At 35.8% G+C, this 25,681-nt stretch overlaps 1 protein-coding gene across 2 annotated transcripts in view; it reads left to right on the top strand.

Moving 5' to 3' along the window:
* LOC109848464 (guanine nucleotide exchange factor SPIKE 1) overlaps positions 6,032 to 25,681 on the top strand; it is a 41,834-nt gene continuing 22,184 nt past the window's right edge. Inside the window, exons 1-19 of one of the 2 annotated variants that reach the window (XM_020417968.1) lie at positions 6,032 to 6,276; positions 6,409 to 6,495; positions 6,996 to 7,158; positions 7,249 to 7,337; positions 8,958 to 9,070; positions 9,211 to 9,266; positions 9,392 to 9,489; positions 9,937 to 10,074; positions 10,422 to 10,736; positions 11,165 to 11,461; positions 16,045 to 16,212; positions 16,300 to 16,491; positions 16,647 to 16,690; positions 17,017 to 17,086; positions 17,750 to 17,911; positions 19,804 to 19,911; positions 20,116 to 20,153; positions 22,117 to 22,261; positions 24,354 to 24,480. In XM_020417968.1, the coding sequence (XP_020273557.1) occupies positions 6,412 to 6,495; positions 6,996 to 7,158; positions 7,249 to 7,337; positions 8,958 to 9,070; positions 9,211 to 9,266; positions 9,392 to 9,489; positions 9,937 to 10,074; positions 10,422 to 10,736; positions 11,165 to 11,461; positions 16,045 to 16,212; positions 16,300 to 16,491; positions 16,647 to 16,690; positions 17,017 to 17,086; positions 17,750 to 17,911; positions 19,804 to 19,911; positions 20,116 to 20,153; positions 22,117 to 22,261; positions 24,354 to 24,480 (2,407 nt within the window). In that variant the 5' untranslated portion in view covers positions 6,032 to 6,276; positions 6,409 to 6,411. The remainder of the gene's footprint in view (positions 6,277 to 6,408; positions 6,496 to 6,995; positions 7,159 to 7,248; positions 7,338 to 8,957; positions 9,071 to 9,210; positions 9,267 to 9,391; positions 9,490 to 9,936; positions 10,075 to 10,421; positions 10,737 to 11,164; positions 11,462 to 16,044; positions 16,213 to 16,299; positions 16,492 to 16,646; positions 16,691 to 17,016; positions 17,087 to 17,749; positions 17,912 to 19,803; positions 19,912 to 20,115; positions 20,154 to 22,116; positions 22,262 to 24,353; positions 24,481 to 25,681) is intronic. The other variant, XM_020417969.1, reaches the window with a different exon arrangement.

Genomic DNA, 25,681 nt, shown 5'->3' with positions numbered 1-25,681 from the left:
ATTCTTACAATTTCCTATTTATACGGACTCAGTTTCTGGAAACCAGGAAACAAACGTGCACACAGCAAACGTGCACAAGCACAAACTGAAAAACAGAATCAGTTAACTGTTGTAACTGAAACTAACTAGAACATTTATTACAGACCCTGTACATAAAGTCTTTGCATATCAGACCCATCATCTTGCGTATCAGTCCATGCTCTCCAAGCTGCAGGTTCTCAGGCTTGTTCTCCAGCTCCTCAGGCTTGTACTCCAATTGTTCTACAGCTTCCTCAAACTTATTCTCCAGGTCAATTGACACAGCCTTGTTCTCCAACTCAATAGACAGGTTCTCAAGCTTATTACATGTTCCTGACAATTTTCATCTCCTGCGCCATCTCCAGTTCCTGCTCGAGCTATCAGTCCTCCAAGCTTCCAAGGTCCTTGGCTCAATTGACAGGACCTCTGGCTGTTCATCCAGTCCTGACAATTCCCTCCCCTTAAATTGGACCTTGTCTCAAGGTCAACTGTAGGAAATTGTTTAACAAGTTCCCAGAAAGGTTCCCAAGTTGAATCTAATGAAGTGCGCTGCTTCTATTTGACGAGAACTTGAGATGTCAAGCGATTCCCTTTGACAACCGACCTCCTGTCCAGAATTTGCTCTGATTTATCAACTATAAGCTCACCACGACACATCTTTGAAACAAATTGAAGAAACTTTGAATTCTGAAATTTTGGATCCCCATTTTGTGCTAATGTATGCGCAAGCATATGAGCCTGCTCTGCTGCTGCTGCATTAGGTAGAGTCATAAGTGTTTTTCGACCATCAGAATTACTCTGAAATTATTCCTGCTCAAATTCAGAAGTGCATAGCGTAGAATCTGCCTCAAAGCACTTCATTAAAAATCTAACCATAGCAACATATGTTATTGATGAGAAAATAAGTTCCTTTTCCATGACTTTAGATGAATATAAAACTATTGGCCGCTGATGAATATGTTTTTGATGGCAAAGAAGGGCTTGGGCAACTAGCATCTGACTGCTTCTGATCATGCACCCCCAGCCAACATCACTAGTGAACCTTGAATCACCAATGGCATCAAAACCTGTGAAAGAAGCTCTGGTAAAAAAAACTTTTCATTCTACAGGTTGCAAGTAGTTCTCAAAATCCAATTGACAAAGATATATTTGGTCCCTCTTAACAAATAACCAACCTTTTCTATATGTCATCCAAATTCTTGATGAGAAATCTTCCAAAAAAGCGGTCAGATCATTTTCAGGATTAACACCAGCGGCTGGGTAGCATGCGCCTAGAAGCCATATTTCACTAGCTGATCTTGAAATATCAGCCTTGCATGTACCTAATACAGTTGAAGTATTTTCAGAAAGGAACTGCTCCACCACATCTTCAGTTTGGGATATTGTTAAACTACAAGTGCTATACACAAGCGATTTCCCAGCTTTTAATAACCTGAAACCATTGCTCAGAAGCTTTAATTGAAGATGCATCAAGTTGACTGTACTTTCTGCATCGAGTAATCGCCGTTGAAGAGTTCCCCAACCCCAATATTCAAACTTCTGGATGTGTTTGAATGAACCATCATGAGTACACTTTCTATGCAGTCCAACTACTCTGGAATCCCTACCAAAAAATATCAACTCTGGTTCTGCAATTTCTGTAAATGCTTGTAGTTCATTAGCATTTTTTGCTTTCCTTGCGTTCTTCTTTCGATCACTCCATAGCCTCTTTGAATTCCAGTCTGTGAATACGTTTCCTTTATCCTCACAGTGAGTCGCACTTGATTTCATGTTAGTGGGAGATCTCACTGGTAGGAGAGAAAATGTTGTTCCATCAGCAATAAAGAGTCGACAGCGATTTCCCAGTGCACATTTCTGTAACATTGTACGGCATGCTGCTAACCTATGCTTTGCAATATCAACACCGGTCAGGGATCCTGAGCTACCAAGTAGATCTGAGAGCATGCATAACTTGGCACCTGGGACTGCACATAAATCAAGGATATGATCACCTGGGGAAATAATCAAGGCCATAACAGCAACCCCTGATGCAGCATCCATCCCATAAATCTTTTGCAGAGCGTGTTCTTTACAGGCGGAAGGGAGAGATTCCTCATCGACAGACGGCAAGTTGGCCCAAGAGGCTGCGACGACCTGAGCAACTCCGATGTTGCCGCAGTTCCGGCGAGCCTTGTTGCTGAGCTGGCGAACAAAATTAGGCGGGAACTTGAAAATGAGAGCTGAGGAGACACCGTAACCGTTCGAAAATGGTAATTTCTTGTTGGGTTTTTTCTTCTTCTTGCCTGACATTGGCCGTGACGATTTCCTGAACTTTGGTTTTCTCTTGCTTGAGATTGGCCATGGCCGTTTCTTGAGCTTTGGCTTTCGGTGGAGACGAGAAGATCGTGACTTCTTCATCTTCTTCTTTTTAATCTTCTCAGTTGATAACAACTCTGATTCCTTATTCTTTCTTAGAGGTGAAAGATCTTCCACAGAAGAACCAGTTGATAACAACTCTGGTTCCTTGTTCTTTCTTGGAGGTGAAAGATCTTCCACAGAAGAACCTTCAGCTGTGATACTTGCTTCAGCAGTGAGTTCTTGATCTTTCTTCGGGCTTCTTTGAGCTGATGATGATGGTATTTGTTCTTTAAGTCTTGAGTAGTTGTCCTCGCCCACGAGATTTTTGTATTCAACAAGACGAGTGTGTTTTTCCAAACCGATGACTGTGCTTGAGTGCCAGGACCCTTTAGGCCCTTCATTAGAATATCGGATCTCACTGCTTCCTGAATCCTCTTTCTGTGCAGATGCAGAAACAGGTGGCTGAGCTATTAGAATATCGGATCTCACTGCTTCCTGAATCCTCTTTCTGTGCAGATGCAGAAACAGGTGGCTGAGCTATTGCATCAACATCAGTACTCTTCGCACTTGCCCTCTTTCTGTGCAGATGCAGAAACAGGTGGCTGAGCTATTGCATCAACATCAGTACTCTTCGCACTTGCCTTTGACCCAGGTGGCCGTCTTCCTTTGTTTCTTACAAAGTTTGAAGGATTCTCAACAGGGGCTTGGGAAGCAACAGAAGTGTTCTTGGAATAGGTTTGACGATCATCCTTTGGTCCCGACCCCAAGATTTCTTGGCCAAGATTCTTGGAACCTCTATGGATTCTTTTGGTAACCTGCTCCTTGATGAGATCATTGAGGTAAGAAAATTGTATGGCTAATTGACAACAACCATCATAAATGTTCCGCCCTTGTAGAGAATTCATCGCTTCGACCGTATTTTGTTGTGATTGGAATTGGATAAGAGCTTGAAAGCCAACTGTGATGATCTTCTCTACAAACCCATATGGAGAAAACACTTGATGCAACACTTCCTTCGTTATAGGATAGATCATTGTGTGAATGGTGACGAAGAGGATTCGATTGGGTTGTGAATCTTGATCTGTGAAGCTCTTGCTCATTTCATGGCTTGGATTCTTGGATTTCTTGAAATCTTGAACAAAAATCTAAAACTGAGAAGACAATCATCCATGGCTGCCCTCAATTGATGTTAGGATCGACCAAGCTCGGAGAAGGATCGATCATGCTCTGATACCAATTGTTAGGATCCAAGCAACTTGGGGAACCCACCCTTAAAAGCTAGCTGTTAAGGGGGAAGAACCAAGCTACTTAAATACCCCCATCAAGTTTCCCATTTTACTCGATGTGGGACTTTAGGCAGCCCATACTACCCAAGTCCCTAACATAGCACCACCCCTGAGCGCCGACGTCCCGGCGGCTGCACTCTATGATGCTTCACTCGGCGTTGCTTCACTCGGCCTTTCCGGTCAGCCCCTCCGCCGGTCAGCCCCTCCACAGGTAGCCCTTTTCATGACGCCGACAACCAGCTCTGACACTAATTGTGAGGATCCAAATCCTCTATCGAATCTGGTATTGTTGTTTCTGGCCATGATGAGCCTGAAACAAGATTGAGAAGAATTTGCAATAGAGAGTTGAGAGAGAGAACAGAGAGAGAACTGAGATTGAGTTTAGGAAGAAGAGAAAACTTCAGATTTCATTCATGATGATTTTTGATTCTTACAATTTCCTATTTATACAGACTCAGTTTCTGGAAACCTGGAAACAAACGTGCACACAGCAAACGTGCACAAGCACAAACTGAAAAACAGAATCAGTTAACTGTTGTAACTGAAACTAACTAGAACATTTATTACAGACCCTGTACATAAAGTCTTTGCATATCAGACCCATCATCTTGCGTATCAGTCCATGCTCTCCAAGCTACAGGTTCTCAGGCTTGTTCTCCAGCTCCTCAGGCTTGTACTCCAATTGTTCTACAGCTTCCTCAAACTTATTCTCCAGGTCAATTGACACAGCCTTGTTCTCCAACTCAATAGACAGGTTCTCAAGCTTATTACATGTTCCTGACAATTTTCATCTCCTGCGTCATCTCCAGTTCCTGCTCGAGCTATCAGTCCTCCAAGCTTCCAAGGTCCTTGGCTCAATTGACAGGGCCTCTGGCTGTTCATCCGGTCCTGACACATATTCATTAAATCGTACGTATCACCAAAATATAGGTAAATGACGCTTAAATACCCTATTATTTTAGTAACTTTACACTTAAATATATTTAGTTATAAAAATTAGCACGCAAATATCTTAAGTTGTCCAACATTAGAATCATGTTAACACCATTAAAATTATATATTTTGACAAAAATAGCGTCTATTGAAATGGTAATAATAAATAGAATGGGTTGTTAAAATTATAATTAAAGCAACAAATAGGATCAAATGCTAAGCGCATGAGAATATTCCTTAAGATATTCTAACATCCAACTTACAGAAAATAGTAACGTGCTGCTTTTGAACAACTCAGAGTATTTTTATGCTACTTTTGAACAACTTAGGATATTTTTGAGATACCTTTTACAACTCAAGGTATTTAAGTATAAAATTAGTGAAACAATAGGGTATAGGGTATTTAAGTGCCATTTAGCCCAAAAATATATATGAAAGTAAAAATGAAAATAATAATATCAACTTAGGTGTTGTAACAAATCAGAATTGCTGTCATTAAATTACGACAATCCTATTTTTTAAAAATACAAATTAAAAATTTTCTCTTGATTTTCTGCAATTTTTCATTAACGGCTGCCGTACGATTTTTGCTACCACCTATTATTTCTGAGTAAAGTCTTCATAAAAAATCTGCGGTCAAATTCTCCTCTATGACACACAGGACCCACATTTTTCAGGGGCCCAACTATTCACACTCCCAAACAGTAACTTTGGGGGTGTGTGAGGACTAAATTGTCCTTCTCCCAAACCAAACCAGGCCAAGTCCAAAAGGGCATTTTCGGCAATCCAACTCCCAAAGTTACTGTTTGGGAGTGGATATAGCAAACATGATTTTTCAGCTGCCCCAGTGGGCGATTAGACCGAGGGATTAGAAAAGTGTTTTTACATACTAGTCCCCCATATGGTTCATATTTTAAAATTAGTTCCTCAAATTTTCATATTACTAATTGGTCCCCAAATTACTAAGTGCCATAAATTGGCACCTCAAACCTTTAAGTGTTTCAAAATTAATCCACGAGATCTAAATATTTTGAATTAATTCTAAATATGTTAATTGTTTTGAAGCTAGTCCTACGGATCTTTCGAACTTGTGGTAAGTAGAGGGACTAATTTGAAAACTCTTAAAGGGTGTGAGGATTAATTCAAAATATGAAGATTAGTCTCAAAATATGAATATTTTGGGGACTAATATTAAAAAAATTCTATACGAAAAAAATAAAATCTGTTGCCGTAGTTTGAAGGGATTAATACTTGACAACATCCCTCAAAATTAAGGTTAACGTTAAACTCAAAACAAACCCCAAAAACTCTTTCCTTTGAGTACAAGTACAAGTAAATCATGGCAATCCACTCTGTACTCCTTGACTCACATTACTAAAATAAATAATATTAATAACGAAAAAAGTAATAATATAATAGCTTTCTTTACTCAACTTGGAGAGAGAAAGAGAGTGAGCAGTGAGAGAGAGAGAGAGAGTAGGCAGATATAGAAAGAGGAGTTGGTACCAAATACTCCCATTTTGCTGCTCATTTCAAAACCTAATTCTCAAAACCCCCTTTTTCTTTCCCCATTTCCTCTCGCAAGCGAGAGAAATTTTAAGAGAAAGAGGGGACCTTTTCCTTTTGTTTCGTATTTATGATTTTATTCGATTTCTAGGGTTTTGAGCTAGATCTGCAGTCTTCAAGCTCGACTCAGCTAAAGGTGCGATTTCTGTTCTCTTCGCTTGCTTTTTTATTTCTATTTTTGCTAATTTTGACCTAGTATAGTGTAGAAGAGGGGGTGGAAAAAGAATGCAGCTTTTGATTTAGCTAGTATTGTTAAATGCTGATCCAGGCAATGGAGGATTCTTCAAGTGATGGGAGTCGATTTCGGAGAATACCTCGTCAACTGTGGACTTCTAATCTGGAGCTCGATTCTGTGGTTTGTTCATTCTCTCTTTATTTTTGCATTGCTCCATTCGTCATTCTTACCCCGCATAAATTTCTCATTTCCGTATTATGTTACAATACTGACATGTAAAAGCTACATAAAATTTGAATCCCAGGGGGAGAATTTTTTTAGAAACTAAGTCAATTCATTAAGCAAGTTCGTCGTTTTTACAGTAAAAAGGAAATAGCTTAAACTATGTAAAGAAAAATCTCATCAAACTCTTATATGTAGAATTTTGTTATGTGCATAAAGAGTTTCATTTTTTAAAACTTCATCAGAACCTTGGCATCTAAATTCGGATGCCTCCTTGACAAATACCTACTGCAGCCACCTTCTGGAACATATTGGACGCTATGATGTCTATAATGATATATTACCAATTTGAGACATTAAATTTTCACACTCAATAAGTTTCAAGCTACCAGCAGTGTTTCAAAATTGATATTGTTAAAGCTAGGAGAATGACCATTAGATTTCAATCTTGCTTACAGATAAATGAAAATTTGGAGCAGTGGCCGCATCTAAATGAGGTGGTACAGTGCTATAAAGCTGATTGGGTGAAGGACGAGAATAAGTATGGGCACTATGAAAGTGTTGCGCCTTTGTCATTACAGAATCAAGTTTTTGAAGGGCCTGACACGGACATAGAAACAGGTGATGACAATATAACATAATTATGATTTGTCCATTTGAAATATGAATATTTGTGTAGAATTATTTTTCTTATTTTTGTGATTACCTCAGAAATGCATCTTGCCAATGCAAGGCAGTCCAAAACTGAAGAGGCAACTGATGATGACGGTCCCAGCACCTCAGGAAGACAGATAAATGAGGTACTTGCTTCAGTTACCTCTAAATTTAATTTAATCGGAAAGTTTTTTTTGAGTTTTTAGGTAATGGATAAATAGATTTGTGATGATTGTTTGCTTACATCTTGCATCATGTACATCCAATAAAAACCACCTGCTACATTGTATAGTTCATTCACGTGTTAATCTCAGAATACCTGCAATCATCTATAATATGCATTTCAGGGCTCAAGATATATATGCATATTAGTCTATGAAATGCTGCCAGCTTCCAGTTATTGTCACATGTAAATGTTATGCGCTGACTATAGATGGAAATGTGGTTGCATTTGAGTCGTGTGTCCCTGAACATTTATGAATGCTTCATCCATTAGGCATTAGCACATGGTCATATGACTTTTAGTTATGGTCTGAAAACTGGATCAACATTTTTATAGTAGAGGAAAAATCAGGGTAGTGAACGGAAATCTAGATGGTATTTTGCTTCCATTGTTTATGGAGAATGCTGCTTTGTTAGGGGATATTCTTTTTGGTTTTAAAGAAATTTAGAATCACATGTCCTGAATGACTTATATGTCAATTTTCCTGACTCTAGTAGCAACAACAAAGCCTTGATCCATATTTTTTTTTGTTTGGCTATATGATTTATTTCCATCCACTGAGTTCTTTGAAAGGCCAACTTATCAATTGACTTAGCCTCTATTATATCCTTCTTAATTTTCCTTATTGCCTACCACTAGTTCTCATTTCTCCATTACCTATCATCTTGTCTCTTATTCAAACTGCCACCACATTCATGCCCAAACCAGCCCAGTTGATTCTCCCTCATTTTATGCTGAATGGAAATGACCCCTAAGGCTTTCATGACCAAATACCTGCACCAATAGTAATTGGGTTTATTATGTTGTTTTTACTAAAAATCTTCGATTTGCTTTACTATAACTTACCATTGATATTATTGCTTAACGGTATGTGCACTACCAGTCTACCATGCTGCTTGAGTTCCTCTTGAAAGGAATTGCGTACTCTTTAACAATTAGATTAAAGGCTTATTCAGGTAGTTACAAGATTAAAGTAGACAAGATTTCGGATGTATGGCTTGAGTACTTGTTTTTAGGGCCCCAGGAGATCACACGATGAAACGCGTACCCCTAGTTGCAAGCTTATGCAATTGATTTAAATAAAGATCAACCTTAATAGTTGCATGAATTTAAAGTTCATAGCAATGAGGAAAACCTGCCTACCACCAGCTGGTCTTCTGAGAAGCATGGCCCAACTGACATCTGATTTAATAGGGATCTATTCTCTCGAACGGAATTGCCTTCTATATGAATTCCATAGGTGTTTGTTGAGGCCCTAGAGGGTTAATGTCTCGTTGACAGCTCATAGTAATTTGCTCTGCCTATGAAGCTTTTTGACTTAAAGTTGTTCTTCTTGAGTCATGGTTGAGCATATATGGATCCTAAAATAGCTTTGATGAATTTGACCCCATCCTGCACCAACGATTGAATTTTGACTGATCGACAATTCTCCTTCATTTCAGTTATGACTTTTGCCTATATTTTATTCTTTTGTATCATTTTATTTGGATTCAGGTATTATTGAATTTAATTATTTTGCTTGTGGTCATTATATGTGTTCCAGCATTTTGGCCAATCTCCACTGCCAGCATATGAACCTACATTTGACTGGGAAAATGAAAGATCGATGTTTTTTGGACAAAGGATCTCTGAAGCTCTTCCAGCTCAACATTGCAGGTTATCACAATGATATGCCTTCATTACGTCATTAGCACCTTGTGCAAGAACAATACTTGTCTGTATAAATCCACTAGGAAACATTTGTTATTTTATAGATGGTGTTTTCTCTCTGACCCTCATCGTTCTCTGGGTTTCAGCGGATTGAAGATTACTGTGAAGGTACTATCCTTGTCTTTCCAGGCTGGATTAACTGGTGAGTATTGCTGAAAAATGTCACGTGTGTGTTAAACTGTGTTGGCCCAGTGTTTCCTAAACGTTTTAAAAAGGAATTTGCTATCCTAAGTGTCCTGAAGTTTCTAGTAATATTTTATCATGCAGAGCCCTTCTCTGGTACAATTTGCCTATATAACAGGGAGAGAAGAGAAAAAATGTCAGAGGACTTCTATTTTCATGTTCTGCCAACAGAGTTACAGGATGTAAGATCTAAATCTGACCTCATTTTCATTACATTTATCATGTTTTTGTTTCAAACTTTTGTGCTTCATCAAATTATCATGCCGGAACTTGTCTGAAGGAGACTTACTTTCTTATTATTATTTTTGGATTGTTAGACTTCTAAGGAGAAAAAATTCCATGCCTTGTGCTTCTTCAGTATCATATCTTTGTGTTCTTTATGCTTCTTTCTTAAGCTTTCAGAACTTAGTGTTGAATCACAATACAATGCCTTGGCTTTTCTGAAGGATTACTTTTCTTGTCATTATTTTGTAATATTCGCAGACATAAGGAAAGAAGGTTTCCAATCCTCTGCTTCTTCAATATCATGTTTGCGTCTTTTGTGCTTCTTTCTTGATTTCTAATTCTTGTGTAGACTAGTATAATGCTTTAAATGGTCAAAAGTTAATTTCTCCTTTTATTCCACTTAGGCTAGCATTTCTTCAGAACGTAGGGGAGTTTTCTCTTTAGATGCTCCTTCAGCATCTGTTTGCCTCCTCATTCAGCTAGAGAAGCCTGCTACAGAAGAAGGGGGTGTTACTTCATCCGTTTATTCACGAAAGGAACCTGTAAGTGATGTCATTTAGCTGTTATTTTGGTGAAACTTTCTTTTATGTTCCTAAAATCTAATGTTTATATCTAGTTATTTTGTGAAAATATCTTTAGAAGTTTCTAATGGAAGTATAATCACAGTTCATTCAACACCATTCAAAACATGTAATTCGATTTTAATAAATTAAAGTCTGTAACATGCGACAGGTATATGTAACTTTTTACGCCTCAGGCATGTTGTTCGCCAGAACATATTCAAATTCATACTCCATTCGGCAAACTTGTCTTTTTTCATCCTTTAATTATGATCTCTTAGTGAGCATGTGTATATGGAGTTGGTTGTCATCTAACTTTGACTTAATAGGTTCATTTGACAGAGAGAGAAAAGCAGAAACTGCAGGTATGGTCTCGAATCATGCCATACAAGGAGTCATTTGCTTGGGCTATTGTTCCACTCTTTGAGAACAACAATCCCATGGCGTCAGGTGGTTCTGCTTCCCCTAGCAGTCCTCTTGCTCCCAGCATATCTGGCTCAAGCTCCCAAGACAGTGTTGTGGAATCTGTTATGAAAAATACTTTAGATGGCAAGTTGGCTCAGTATTCAAGTGGAAGTTCAGTTATTGTTGAGATATCAAACTTGAATAAAGTCAAAGAAAGCTACACAGAGGACTCACTTCAGGTTGTATCTTCAAAGTGCATTGTAATTTTTAATTTCAGCATATGATGTGAATCATGCGAAGTGTCCGTCTATACTTCACTTGCATTTTAATTTTATTCCACTGGATGTCTGATGTTATAATTTTCTTATCGACTACCTATTCATAGATGATGTTGATAACTTAATCAGTGGTAGGTTACATTCCAGTAGACCAACTTGCATAGTCTATGTCTAGCCCCTTCATTTCAATTGGCAGGATTATGTAGAAATTACCAATGCCTGCTAGTTTATATTAGGTTGACAAGTTATAAAGTTTTATCAAATTACTGTTTGTTCTTTTCTATATATAGTCCTGCTCCATAGGTTAAAAGGTTTAGATCATGGTGGATATATATAAATTTAGACCTGGTGAAACTCATCATCTATTATTTACTATTTTAATTTCTCAGGACCCTAAAAGGAAGGTACACAAGCCTGTGAAAGGTGTACTCAGATTGGAAGTTGAAAAGCTTCATATGACTAATGTGGATGCTGATAACCTTTCTGAAAGTGGAAGTCTAACAAATGAACCAAATGATGCTGCTGGCCGTTTTGCGGAGCCTTCTTCCGCAAAGTATCTTGGTAATGGTTCTGATGGATTACGGACCGGTAACTTGAAGTTTAATGCCAGCGATAAAAAGGAATCACACAGAAATGTTCCAAATATGATACCAGGAAGTTGTCTCGACAGCAATAGTGATGAAGTAGTAAGTAGTAATTGATTTACAGTTTCTTTGCTATATAATTTTAGCATCATATGTTAGTAATCAATAATATTTTCATATATTGTGGTTTATTTTTCCTTCCAGGACACGCATTTATAGTGGATTTATAGCAGTCATAGAAAAGAATAGTAATATATCACAGAAATGTATTAGCAACTAAAATCAATTGTTCTGTATAGCATATTGTTTCTGAAGAGTGAAATAGAATTTAGAAGTAAGAAAGGTTGTTTCTTTCAACTGTTGAACAATTGTAGATTGAAATTAAAGCCTATAAATGTTTGAAAAGTGATAAAAGATTCACATGTATTACAGTGATTTTTTTCTTTGGTGGTAAAGATAATCCTTTGTGAACCACTCTAGGGTTTTCTGTGTATATATTATCTGTTTATTAAGTTTATATATGAACTGTAATAATACTTAGACACCAGGTCGAATATTCAACCCATAGGTTGTCTTGGAGATAATAAATTTCAAATTATATCTTTACACTTTTAGAAATATCTTTCAGCCTGAAGTAGTGGCTTGGGCTTAAAAGAGAAAGGAAAGGGTCACCAGGGTTGCAATGCAGTGGAAAAGGAAAGGTCTATCAACATGTACACAGTGATTCCTGTCTCATGGTTGCTTATGTGACACCTCATATTTGTGTTTGGATGCTAAGTTCAAGGAATTCTTGTCAAAATTTTAATATGCGCAAGTTTGTATGCATGTGTGCACATGGGTTGGAGTTCATTTTTATTTTTATTTTTTGTAGGAGATAAGGAGGGAGGGATAGGGGTAAATGGCTTATATTACAAATCCAGTCCATCGGTTATTATGTTCTACGTCACATGGAAATGGGTACAAGTACCGGTGCGGGTACGGGACACGGCAAATTCGTAAAATGTGGGTACGGGGATACAGCCATATATATATATATATAATATTATTATTATAAAAGTGTGTTGTCATGTTAAAACATTTCTTCCAAAAATACCCTCCAAAACACAGACATGCATACATCTCTAGCAAATCCATACATGCATACATTAAGATATATACATACTTAATTTTTCATAACCTCCCTATTTATTAGCATCAAATTTTCATTTAACTACCAACTAATAACATTCCCCTACTAAGTCTTGACATTACACACTAATAATGAAAAACGTTACAACTATTCATGAAGTTTTGGTAAATCACTATAAATTACTATTATAACATTTCCCCACTAAGTCTTGACATTACACACTAATAATGAAAAACATCATAACTATTCATCTTCCATAAATCACTATAAATTAATATAGAATCTTATCAAATTTCTCTAACCAAAATTCTAACTTTTAATCAAAATTTATTCATATTGAAAAGTAAGGAGACACAACTACAACACTTACAAACCGTAAGAAGTGTGAGTGTGTCAATGGTAACATCACTGGTGGAGTACAATCGAATTGATTGAGGAGATGGTAATGGAAGCATCGATTGTAACAATTTAGAGAGCAGAGAAAAAATCGGTGAATGCGACAAAGAAGGCGGTCCTGTATTTTATCAAAATTTACAGCTATTTCAGTCATAAACTAATTGGTTTTCTCCCCTTCCATCTTCGTATATGTTTTTGCCTTAGCATGTAAATTGGTTTCCAACTCCTAGGCATGTTTGTAAATGTGCCAAATTGTTTGTATAGTTTGGTTGAATCTCTTAATGCATTATGCTTATTCTCGGGATAAAGAAAGCTTTGTCAATGACAATGCATAAGTGTAATTGCTTTCACTCTATATGTGTAAAGGGTTAATTTTTGTTCTATGGTCACTAAGGTAATACATTAATATTATTGGGTTATAAAGGACAAATAGAAAGTGCAGGAAGATCAATTTAGAAAATGATATAGTTAGTTGGTCCTGAGGATGCTTATAGAATGGATTACTACTACAATTTTAAGAGTATTATGAATTTTCTGCTATTAATTATTAATTTTCTGCTATTAATCTCCTAGTTGAGTGTAATCGTTAATGTATGATAATTTTAATATATATTGATATCACATTAATATATAATATTTATATGAATTATTAAATATGTGCAATTATCAAATATAATATGAGTAAAAGTTATTTATTTACCAATTCAAATAAATAAATATATAACATAACATTACAGTAATATGAAAAGTCGTTAACTTTTCATTATTCCACTGTCTTCTTAACCCCGCTTCAATAAGGAACTCATTCATGAAGGGTTACCCATTTCTCCATTAACCATCTGTATTATAACAAATAGAGAAAATTTTACATAATTCCCTCTTCTATATCTTAAGTTGCACTAAATCATCCTCAATATACTAGCACTTAATACCATTGAAATGCAATTTTAGAGATATAAATTGCAAGTATCAAATATAAATTGGGGGACTCTAAGAGCTAATAATAAACTTGAGGAGGTTTAATAATTTCTAGAAAGATAATTTTAAAATGACATCCCTCTCTCTCATGTAAATGTACTTGAGCTTCTTGCTTTACAAGTAGTTTATATTTTTTAATAGAAACATGTGTAAGCTAATTTTCTATGCAGAGAGTTATTGTTTTCGATAAAAATAACTTATTCACGACCTCCTACAAATATACCCATTTAATCTTTATGCATTAAATCTCATTTCATTGAATAAATATTAATTCTTTATTAATTACTATAATATCTTAATAACTATTCACTTTCTAATTAGATCATTATTGTTTTTCAATTCATGTGTTATGAGAATTAAAATTTTGATCACATTTATAAGTTTCTATTATTATGTTGATTATTGTATATTGGAAACTGCTAGTTTTTGGACTAGACACCCAATTACACTGTTATAAATAGCGGTAAGTAGCCCCGCAATAGTGGCGCTAATAGCGTTAGCGGTCCCTTCCCGCGACGCTATCGCTCGCTACGCAATCGTGCAATAACAGTGACATATTACGGAATATGTCTGTTTGCAAAAGCGGTCAATAGTGTGTCATAACGATAAATAGTGAGCGATTGCATTCGAAATTTGCTTTTTGACTGCTATTTAAAAGCGGTTTGAGGCTTATTTTTTTAAAATTAAACTCAACCATTGACCATTGTATTCCATCGTCTCCTGTGATTTTCAGCATACTGCTGTCACCTCTCATAGGCTCTGACACCTATCTTGATACTTCCTCTCACCTTCTTCACCGTGAGCTCCTCTTAAGGTAGTCATGTCACCGCTAAGCTCTTCTTCTCGAAGACGACGACTTTTTGATTCCTCCAGTCATCTTCGGTATTACGTGATGGTTACATGTCTATTTCATGTTTAGGATCTTTTTAAATCATCCAATATGTACTTTTAGATGGTTACATGTCTATTTCATGTTTAGGATCTTTTTAAATCATCCAATATGTACTTTTAGATTTCTTAGGTTTTTTCTTTAGTTTTTCTTTTTTTAGTATTTATACATATCTAAATTAGACCGCTATTTGACTTTACGTTTTTTACCGCTATTTTACCGCAATAGCCTTAGCGATGCCTCACCGCTACGCGACGCTATCCGCTATCGATAACCTTGCACCCAAATCACCCTTTAAAATCATAGTTTTGAACTTTTGGGCTGAAACAAACGCGACCCATGTATAACGAGTTACAAGAAATGACGTGAAGTGTATGATATACATCCAAGAAGTGTATGACAAGTGTTTTAAATTAAGACTTATATCATATAATTAAGTAGAGTACATGTCTGAACAAATGTATGCATATATCCAAGGAGTGTCCATGCAGTTTGGGTATAGGTACGTGTCGGATACATGTCTGGTATGGGCATGGCTTCATATATCCATCATCAACATGCTTTAAAAGTTGTATCTGTTGGGAACGTGCTGTGTGGGTGAGTGAGGGGAGGGAGAGGGTGCTAAAACGATTGTAGACGTCAGATGCTCGCATCACTCATGATGTGTATAAGTTCAAATGGAAGAAGCAAACATTGGCACGGCATGACATGCTGATAAACTAAAGGTCAAACTGGTAGCATCCAAAATGGTATGGAGACTGTGGACACTATGAGAAGTGTCATATCTGATTTGGACATGGATTCGTACAAATATCTGTGCTACATAGCTTAGTACAAAACAAAATTTTTGTACTTAAAACTTCATGACCATGCTCAACTTTTGCTGGACCATAGTTCATATATATCCTAAACTCTTACCCCCTTTAGATGGTTGAAATTTATGATGAAGATTTTTCTTTGTTATTTAATTTTCTTCATTAACGATGGCGCTACACATTTTTTTCGTGTTTTTCAAATTCCCTGAAGAATGCAAAACATGTTTTACTTTTTGGAGTCTTATTCCTGGAAAAAGCATTTTCTTTTAATCATTTGTTTATTTTTAGGAATGAACATGTATTATATTTTTTTTAATTCACAAAGAACCCATCCTTTACAATAGAAATAGTGACATGATCAGTATTTGATTCTTAAACTAAGAATAAGATGTAAGCAATTGCTTATGTAAGATCATTTATCTGAATTTTGAGTTAATGTATGAATTTGAAATCTTAAATAATTGTGTTGTTGTTGCAGTTCCAAGCTTTTGATTTTCGCATGATGACTAGAAACGAACCATTTCCGCAACTTTTACATTGTCTTTATCTATATCCCCTGACCGTCAGTTTGAGCCGCAAAAGGAATTTATTCATTAGGGTGGAAATGAGGAAGGATGACTCTGATATTCGTAAACAGCCAGTAGAGGTTTGTAGTTGCAACAAATAGGTCTTTAAGGTTGAGTATGACTTTAAGATGCATTAACATACTATATTGTGGTGTGTTTTCCATCAGGCCATGTGTCCAAGAAATCCTGGCGGCGGTCTCCAAAAATGGGCGCACACACAAGTTGCTGTGGGTGCTAGGCTGGCCTGCTACCATGATGAGATTAAAATTTCTCTTCCTGCTCTTTTGACACCTCAACATCATCTTTTATTCACATTATTCCATGTTGATCTCCAAACAAAGCTAGAAGCTCCCAAGCCTGTAAGTCCTTTGTGCTGTCAATTTGGTTCATATTGATACAGACTGGACATTTTTAAGCTAATGGAAACCTTGTATGATTTTCTTTTATGATTTATTATACTGTTCCAGTGGTGCATCTAAACCAACAGTACCTGACATCCTATTTGCCTATGCAGGTAATTATAGGATATGCTGCCCTCCCCTTGTCCAGCCATATTCAGTATGTTTTCACTACCCTAGGGCGAACTGTCCTCATCAATTCTGGTCAATACTCACGTTGAATGCTGAACCCCATTGGGCAGACAATTGACTGGTTGACTGGTCAATATTTTCACTGTAACTTAAGAGGATCAAAGGCAATAAACCAGCTGACTGGAATTTGTTCTTGTAGTCCAATCAGCTGGGCGGTCATCCATTTGAATAACTAATTTTGATTTCTAACTCATGCAAACCTCTTAATTGTATTTACTTGCACTTGGGTAGCCAATTGAGTACTTAGGTATGTGATTAGCAAAGTTACTGAGACATGCCTTGTGTTATTTTCAGGCTGCAGGCTGACATTTCTTTACCAATTCTAAGAGAGCTAGTTCCACATTATCTGCAAGATGGAGGGAAGGTATATTTTATAAATACCGTTCTGATCTATTTCTTCAGAACAATTGCTAAGCATCTAATGCTAATCCAGCTTTACAAGCATGATCAACAACAATATTTTCACATGTGCATGTGTGTGTTTTACTTCGAAGACTTCATCAGTGAGTCGCTTAGCTTGGTGTATATGCATGATAGGGTTTTATTGTTCACCGAGGACGTATTTAAAAGTTTTTCCTTGCCCACCAACGTACATGATAGGATCAAGTTACCTTGTGATCCAAACCGTTCATCTTGGGTTACACGTGATGAAACATAAACCTGGAGAAAAAAATGTTTACTTTAAAGATTTGTAATCCATTAATTTAGTGATTGCAGAATGGATGGTTGTTTAGAATTGAGAGCCACCACTTAATGGATGGTTAGAACCTTTCAACTTCATACACATTTTTCCACTCAAGTTCATGTATATTTGTCCACATGTGTTGCATGACATTTAGGTCAAGATGAACAGTGTGGATCACATATAGGGGTAACCTATCATGTCATTGGTAGGTGAGTATAATTTATTCCTAGGGAAAAATAAAGCTGTAATTGCATACATACCCACCACATACATGTGAAAACATAAAATGTTGTTATGATGTTTTTCTATCTGACAAGTGATTTCTTCTCCATGATCTTTTAGGAGAGAGTGGATTATCTAGAGGATGGAAAGAATGTCTTCAAACTACGACTAAGGCTGTGCTCTACATTATTTCCACTCAATGAGAGAATTAGAGATTTCTTTCTTGAGTATGACCGGCACATCCTTCGGACTAGCCCTCCTTGGGGTTCTGAACTCCTAGAGGTAATATTTATTTTTCTGACTGTTTACAGTAAAAAAAAACAGAATTTTCCTTTGTATTTCAAATTTAATTTGCAGTTAGGTTAATTAACTGTTTTCTGTGTTCGCTAGTACTAGCCATTGGGTTCCTGAAAGATTTGAAATTTTGTACCTAATGCAACTTGTTGCATACACAGTAGCGGTTGTGGTTGTCTTTCTCACTGGTGTTTAATATCGTTAAATATTTAGTATACTCATTTTAAATGGTGAGTTATGAAGTGTCACATAATAAATACTTTCTTTCGTTTCCTGGGAAGTTTCTAATTGTTTCAAGAGTCATTTTTTTCTATACCTGTAATTTAGCTGATGTATAAAAACACTAGTAATGGTTTTATGTGCTGTATTTGCCATTGAAGATCATCATTGACCAGAAACCAGGTACACAATTTTATTATTTATACTTGTTACTCAAAAAGATTAGCTGAGGGACATTGTGAAGTTAGATCGCTTCAATGCAGAGAAAACGAGCGTAAAGAATTGTTGGAGATAGATTTAGAGGAAGAAAATAAAAAAGTAAAGAATGGCATGAAGGTTATATGTACAAGTGCAGGGTTACACTACACACAGGGTGTAACAAACTTAGTTACATACACCTGCGAAAATGCATGTTTGCTCCTCGATAGTAATGATCCACACCTTTCATTGTAATCGATATTAACGATCAGGATAAAGAAATTTTATGCATTTATATTATTTTTATGATATTCAGACACTTTGTTCACTATTAGTAATTACCTTCCATTTTGTTTTCATCATCCTAAATTATGTCTTACTTTGTAAACGGTTTTATGGTCAATTGAAGAAGTTATGCCAATCCATAGGATCTGTAGAGTGCGAGATTTGGTTCTCCATGTCTCCTTTATTTTAAATTGCTTTGTCAAGGCAGTTTTGTTCTGTGTCATGCAACGTTTTGCTAAATTTGACAAAAACACAACCACCACTGACAACAGACCCATTTTTCAAAATCTCTGTAGATGGCTAGATATAATCATCCATTTCTTGACTCGCATCTTTTAAGAACCATCTTCTCTGTTAAATTAACTACATGTTATATCCTTTTTGGCCTCTTCGATTCACATTGATTTATATGGGCCTACCGTAGTGTTCCTATTTACGTTAACGACGGTCCTTCCCATCTCCTTAATCGTGGTTATAGATAATCTTTGTTGCAAAAGGCCTTATCATCTGACCTGTTCTCCCTCAATTTGTCTTGAATGAAGCTACTGCTAACTTTTAAGGATTCACTTATTTCCTTTCCTATCATTTTGTTTGCCATTTTTCTACCCATCTATCTTACTTTCCTAACCAACAATTCTCAATTTTTAGACATGTTTTTCTTCATTGACCAACATTCCAAATAATACTTGTTTGGTTGGATAGGTGTCTTACAAAGTAATCATCCGTTTAGCCATTTTTCAAGTAATCCTCCATTTAGCCATTCTTCTTCGGTTCTCAGAATAACATCCCCATTAATCTCGCTATAACAATATTAATTGATCCTAAGTCCAAAAAATAACCAACCTTACGTATTGGTCATTGATTTGAGTAGTAGGTTTGGTTATCCTAGTCTTTCTAAAGCTAGATTTCATATACTTGGGTTTTCACCCTGCAGATACTAAACACTTCATATAACCAAGCTTTGCTCAGCCTTTTTACTTTTGAAATTATACTTTCTCTTGTCTTATCCACTAATGCAATATCATCAATAGACAATTACATGAAGTCATGAACTATGGTCTTCATCTTGACTGCCTCGTACATTCACCCATCATTGTTTCATGTTTATTTCAAAACTAGTCTTGAATTAGGGATTTGTGGTTATTCCATGTTTAAATGACTAAATGTTACACGTGCAGGCCATTAATAGCTTGAAGAATGTTGAATCTACTGCCTTGTTGCAATTTCTTCAGCCAATTCTTAATATGCTTCTTCATTTGATTGGTGATGGTGGAGAAACCCTTCAGGTTGAGCAATTATTATAATTATAATTTCTTCTAATTTTTATAACTAATTTACATAAATTATGGAACTCTTGAATGATGATTGTTAATTTTTTCATTGAAACTTCATCTGCCTCACATTGTGGAAGCTATTATAATTGTCTCCCTGATCATGTATTTTCTGAACAATTTTATAAGTCTTTGCGTTTTATACCATATATCTTGCAGGTTGCAGCATTTCGAGCCATGGTCAATATTCTGACACGGTAAGCTTCTTGTCATTCATTTCACTTCGTGACACTTTTGTCGATATACAGAACATGGTTGCATTCTGGTTGGTTTCACAATCCACATTTCTACTACTGCAAGGAAGAATAGATTTGACAATATGGATTAAGACCATCAAGAAAACATTGCTTGGAATCATTTGTTGGCTTCACCTGTGGTCTTGAGGTTTTAGGTATAGTTGTTAGGCAACAATACGTCGAATTCCAGTGGGAAGCATTCGACCCCAAGTCCTTCCAAAACCGAAGTCTATCTTGTAGTACAGTTAGTTGGTTTGACTGAGATCTTGTTACTTGAAACTTGAAAGCACATGTGAGAGCTTCTGAGCTAAATCCAACTTTATGGACATGACATGATTGTTAAATGTTGACTAGTCTACAAACAGAAAAACATATGATTGTGATGTTTTACTTGATCAGCACCTTTCAAAGGCAGCATCTTAAAATAGTATGTTAAGCAAGATTATGGTTTGAAACTTCTAAGTTAGTAATGTAATATATTGATTATGATCGAAATAGTGTGGAATCCTTCTATGTCAAGTTTTATTAGGTTTAGGATATTCTACATGGTAAAGCTAAGCAGCTTGTGATCTAAGGCTGTCCATTTTAGAGCCACTTAATGTGCAAGCAAACAGTAGCAAAAGGGGTTAATTGGATCACTGGTCACTTTATTTATCTCATAATTGGACGTTCATGTCTATGTTGTAATTGCTTGGATGACCGTTCATGTAAATAATTACTAATTGGATCATTAGTCACTTCTAACGCTTTCCATCAATTAGAGTTGTATATTTCCATTTATTTCATACAGCTTACTCAATACGTCACAAGTTAATATCTTCAAGAAAAAAAATGCCAAATGCAGTATAATTACCCAATACAAGTCTGATATGTCACAAATCTCATTTCGATTAGTGCTCAAGATATTACAGATAGGAATAAATCTGTCATGTCAAATGATCAAGACATTTTTATGTCAAGTCAATGTGAATCCATTATGTTAATTGGTGGAGAACATTAGATGTGATTAATGATCCAATTTGTACTTAGTTGCATGACCAGCCATCCGAGCAACTAAAACGTAGATATGAATATCCAATTATGAGATAAATATAGTGACCAGTGATCCAATTAACCCATAGCAAAAGCTTTTGAATTTTGTTTTTACACATTTTAAATAACTTTAATCATGTTTAATCATTTGGATCATCACTATTATTTGTAAATAATATACTATTTTGGTGGTAGGATCTCAGCTCAAATCTTATTTGCAAATCAAACTCTCTGTGCCTGTGCGCACTCCTAGTGCTTCGTAACATTTTTTTTTAAATTTTCTTTGCCCATGCAACAAGCAAGCATAAAATGGATTAGTAAAATGGTATTTCATGCTTAGATCTACCCTTGAAGAAATAGCAAATTTGATCCCATGATAAGTTTAATTTAAACACTGTCGGACTAGTTTATATTATGCCACATTCTACACTGTTAAATTAGCAAATTTGTGAGTTGCATGATACCATATTTGTGAGTACCCAAGTCTATTCACAAACAAATACGTACGCATATACATATACATGTACATGTACATACATGTATGTATATTTATATACACGGCCTTTTGTCCTAATGTTCTCAGAACTACCGTGTCTCTGTCTGTCATATATTGTTCATATACATGCTTCTTAAGTGCTTCTGTTATAATCTTTCTTGAGTGATTCCGCTGAAACAGGCTTGCTTTCCTTTTGCAAGCAGATGATTTTATCTTATTGTTTGGACATGATTATTTTATTTTCAAACTTCATCTTAATTGCCAAAATCTCTTTCTTTCTATCTATGTCTTATTGATAATGGATTAATTTTTCTAAATCTAGGGAGTGCATCATGTTACATTGATTCTGAGTGTACTATACTTTCATTCAATATTAAGCTGAAATGCACAATATAGGGTACAACAAGAGTCCTCTGACGGTGCTGATCGGAATCGCTTTCTTGTCAACTATGTTGATTATGCTTTTGATGACTTCGGCGGTCGGCAAGCACCAGTTTATCCTGGTTTGTCGACGGTGTGGGGAAGTCTAGCTCGCAGTAAGGTGAGATAGATTTTCTTCTTCAAGTGGAGCTTCATGAATCTTTTTTTCTTCTTAAGCTTGCAATGCCTTGTTTTGGATTTACGATAAGGATTCTGGTACTTTGTTATGTTGTTGATAATTGATATGATCTGAATGGCATGGATTCAGACGTCAGTTGGCAAAATGGTCATGAATAACCAACACATGATTGTTAAAAAATTTAATTGGGGCGCGACTGGTGAAACCTTCATACATATTTTTGTGTCTATGTTTTTTTGTGCATGCAACCACGTACTTTCATGCAATCTTAGAAATTTTAGCAGTTATAAAAAGAATACTAATTAATGTAGTAATATTGCATAACTTTTTATTTGTCGTAATATAAGAAGTCCTAAAGTAAATAATCTACTGATTCGAATTTAATTACTTTTATATATCTGTTTTGTATCACCATCGGAGCAATTATGCTACTATCTTTTGTAGAATCATGTAACCTGTTGCACCATTTTTTTAACAAAAAACAGGGAGGCCAAAAAAGTGAGTGATAGCTTATATTCCTTGACAGTCTGATATGTGATTTGCAACATGAAGCAACTGTAAATTTATATAATTGTTTTCTTTCTTTTTTTCATCTTAAACTTTCCCCTTTTCTTCTCTTTTACTTTATTTCCTGCTTTACCGTTCTTTCTTTTCCTTTTCTCATGCTCTGTTTATCTGCCCATATACTTCCGTATTTGCTTTCAGCAATCCTAACTCTGAAAGGATCAGTCGACGTTTATGGGTGCAAGCTGATCAGTGTGGAAATATTAGATAGCTGTATCGTCTATATGATAAGTTAATTATCTTCCATCAGAAGTTTATTCCGGTGTTATATTATCCTATGTATAGTGTGATAACTTCAGAGTTCAAATGGTTGATATATTTTACTGTGCCACAGGATCCTTGAAATGATCAGTGTCAATCCACTGCCCTTTTCTATCTCTTTTCTGCTGTATTTTCGTTTTTACCATATTCATGCTACTTGTAGCTCACATCAAAGTTAAGTTCCCCAAGCAATGGCCAAATTCTTTCTTGTATTACATCTGTGATGGTTGTCGAGAACTCAGGTATTTATTGGATCTAGTCTTTAATGGCTTCATAGCAGGTTTGATAGAACATTTCATGTTGTTTCTAGCTCACGGAACCGTTTGAGTTACCAAGAGTGAACATTTACATCCATAATGACCCTTGATGGGTTGGCTATTTTAAATTGATATCTTTTGGAGTTATTGGGGGCTTCACACCAGGCTTTCTTAGGGTATTTTCTCTGGGGAAGATCTGTTGATTTTTTCATGATTTTTAAATTCTAAGAAGTGTTTTTTACTATATTTATATCACTCTTGCGAAAGCGCTGCCTATACCCTTTCTGTCTGACTTCCTTTTTGTCCGCCTACGTCAATATTATAAACCCATCGGTTGAATTGTACCATCATATAGTCCTGTGCTTATGAATATGTAGTTGTGATATTTCCTCTCTGACTTTTTCACTGTAAGCCTGCAACTATCATCTTTGAATCGTCCAACTGACTCTTTAGTGATTCCTTTACGCATTAATTGATTTTTAACACGGTGCTATAGCCTTTATTAAAATGGTAATTACTAATTTTCCTTTACTTGTTGAATGGTTTACTCTTTAAGTTTTTCCCTTCTGTGTTTAATCTGCCAACATCTACAATATTAAGTAGCTGATAGCCTGACTCACATCAGTTTAGTATCTAGCCATGCATGATCTATGAGAGACTGACTTGCACATTTAGAACTTGTGGGCTTCATTTTAAGTCTCCTTCCTCCGATCTCACAAAAATCCCTACCTGGGGAAAAAAGGAAAATCCAAGTAAGCCACATGCTGTTACTGTAGCATTACTTTTTTGAAGGCTTGAAAAATAACAAATAGATCAGTTGGCACAGTATTCTGAAGTTAAATTTCTTTGACTTACATATATTGCATGGGCTAGGGATCACATCTTAATGCAACCACGCAACCTGATTAATTCAGTTGGCTACTAAACTCTCAGAAGAACTTCCTGTCTGATTATATGTATGATCTTTTATCTTACTCATTTTCTTAATACAGGCAAAAGGCTACCGTGTTGGGCCAGTTTATGATGATGTTCTGGCAATGGCATGGTTCTTCTTGGAGCTTATTGTGAAGTCAATGGCACTAGAGCAAAGTCGCCTTTTCTACCACAATCTTCCACTAGGTATATTTACGTAAATAGAGCTTTTGGCTTTTGCTTTCTTTTTCCCTTTTTCTTTTTAATCATAGTGCACACATTTAGTTTTTCTATAAGTTGTAGATGTATTTGATCTAACATAACATCATCATCAAATATTATCAGTCAAAGTTTACTAAGTATATATTTATTTTATTTACTGTAGTGTATACTAAGCATATATTTATTTTATTTACTGTAGTATATACTAAGCAACTAAGTTACTTTTTCTGTTCTTATTTTGGCCGTTCTGTCTTACAATAAGTTCTAAACATTCTAGCTTGTTATAGACAAATGTATTTTTGATGATTAAACTTATATATATGAATACTGTTATCATTGCCTAAAAGTTCCATGCACGCAACCATGCACTTTTATATATGTTGAGCTCCTGCTGGCAATATCTTCATTTATAAACTTTATCTTAGTTAAATGTGATTATGTTTCTGTTTTTTGTTATTATGTAGTGTGTTTTTTTCTCTCTTTATTTTTTTGTTGGGGTGGGGGTTGAGGATTTCCATTGTGGATCTCAAGAGGAAGCTCAGAGATATAGAAGTAAGGAAACCAAAAAAATCGACCCTCTGTGGACAGTCGCATCAGATTTTTTTTCATCTCACAAAATCACTTAATTTCTAAAAATATATTTAATATTGGTGCTATGAGTATTTTCCCAAAAAAATCGATATCATTGCCCATTTGAGATTCAGAACAAAAGCTTTTGTCTAGTGACTTCAAGACAATTTATCTTGGTGTTATGGCTCATGATTTTGCACATGAAACTATACGATGAAGACTGGTGTGGGGAGTGAAAGGAACAAAAGATTCAGAGGCAAGTTTAGATCCATCAAGAGACCTTCGTAGTTTGTAAACTTAAGAATCATAAACTTCACTGTGATGTTCTATCCAGAAAAGCAGAATAACCATCATATTAATCTCGGGTTTTCTTCAAGTCTTTTAGATGCAGATTTTATGATATACCTGTCCTGGAGTGTGATCTGGACCTTAAAAGACTGGATTTGGATATATTTTTTTTGGGATTTTTCCTTTAAACCCAAAGTTTTTCCTTGATTTATATTTAAACCTAAGTACTTCTATTTACACCTGTAAACCCAAAATATCAGTATTTGTCTTTAAACCTAAAATGTGAAATTAATGTATTTATAATGTGTTTGTTTCTCAAAACATGAAC

The sequence above is a fragment of the Asparagus officinalis genome, chromosome 7 (assembly GCF_001876935.1).
Source record: "Asparagus officinalis chromosome 7, Aspof.V1, whole genome shotgun sequence".
In the NCBI taxonomy this organism is placed as follows: domain Eukaryota; kingdom Viridiplantae; phylum Streptophyta; class Magnoliopsida; order Asparagales; family Asparagaceae; genus Asparagus; species Asparagus officinalis.
This window is presented reverse-complemented; position numbering and strand designations above follow the sequence as displayed.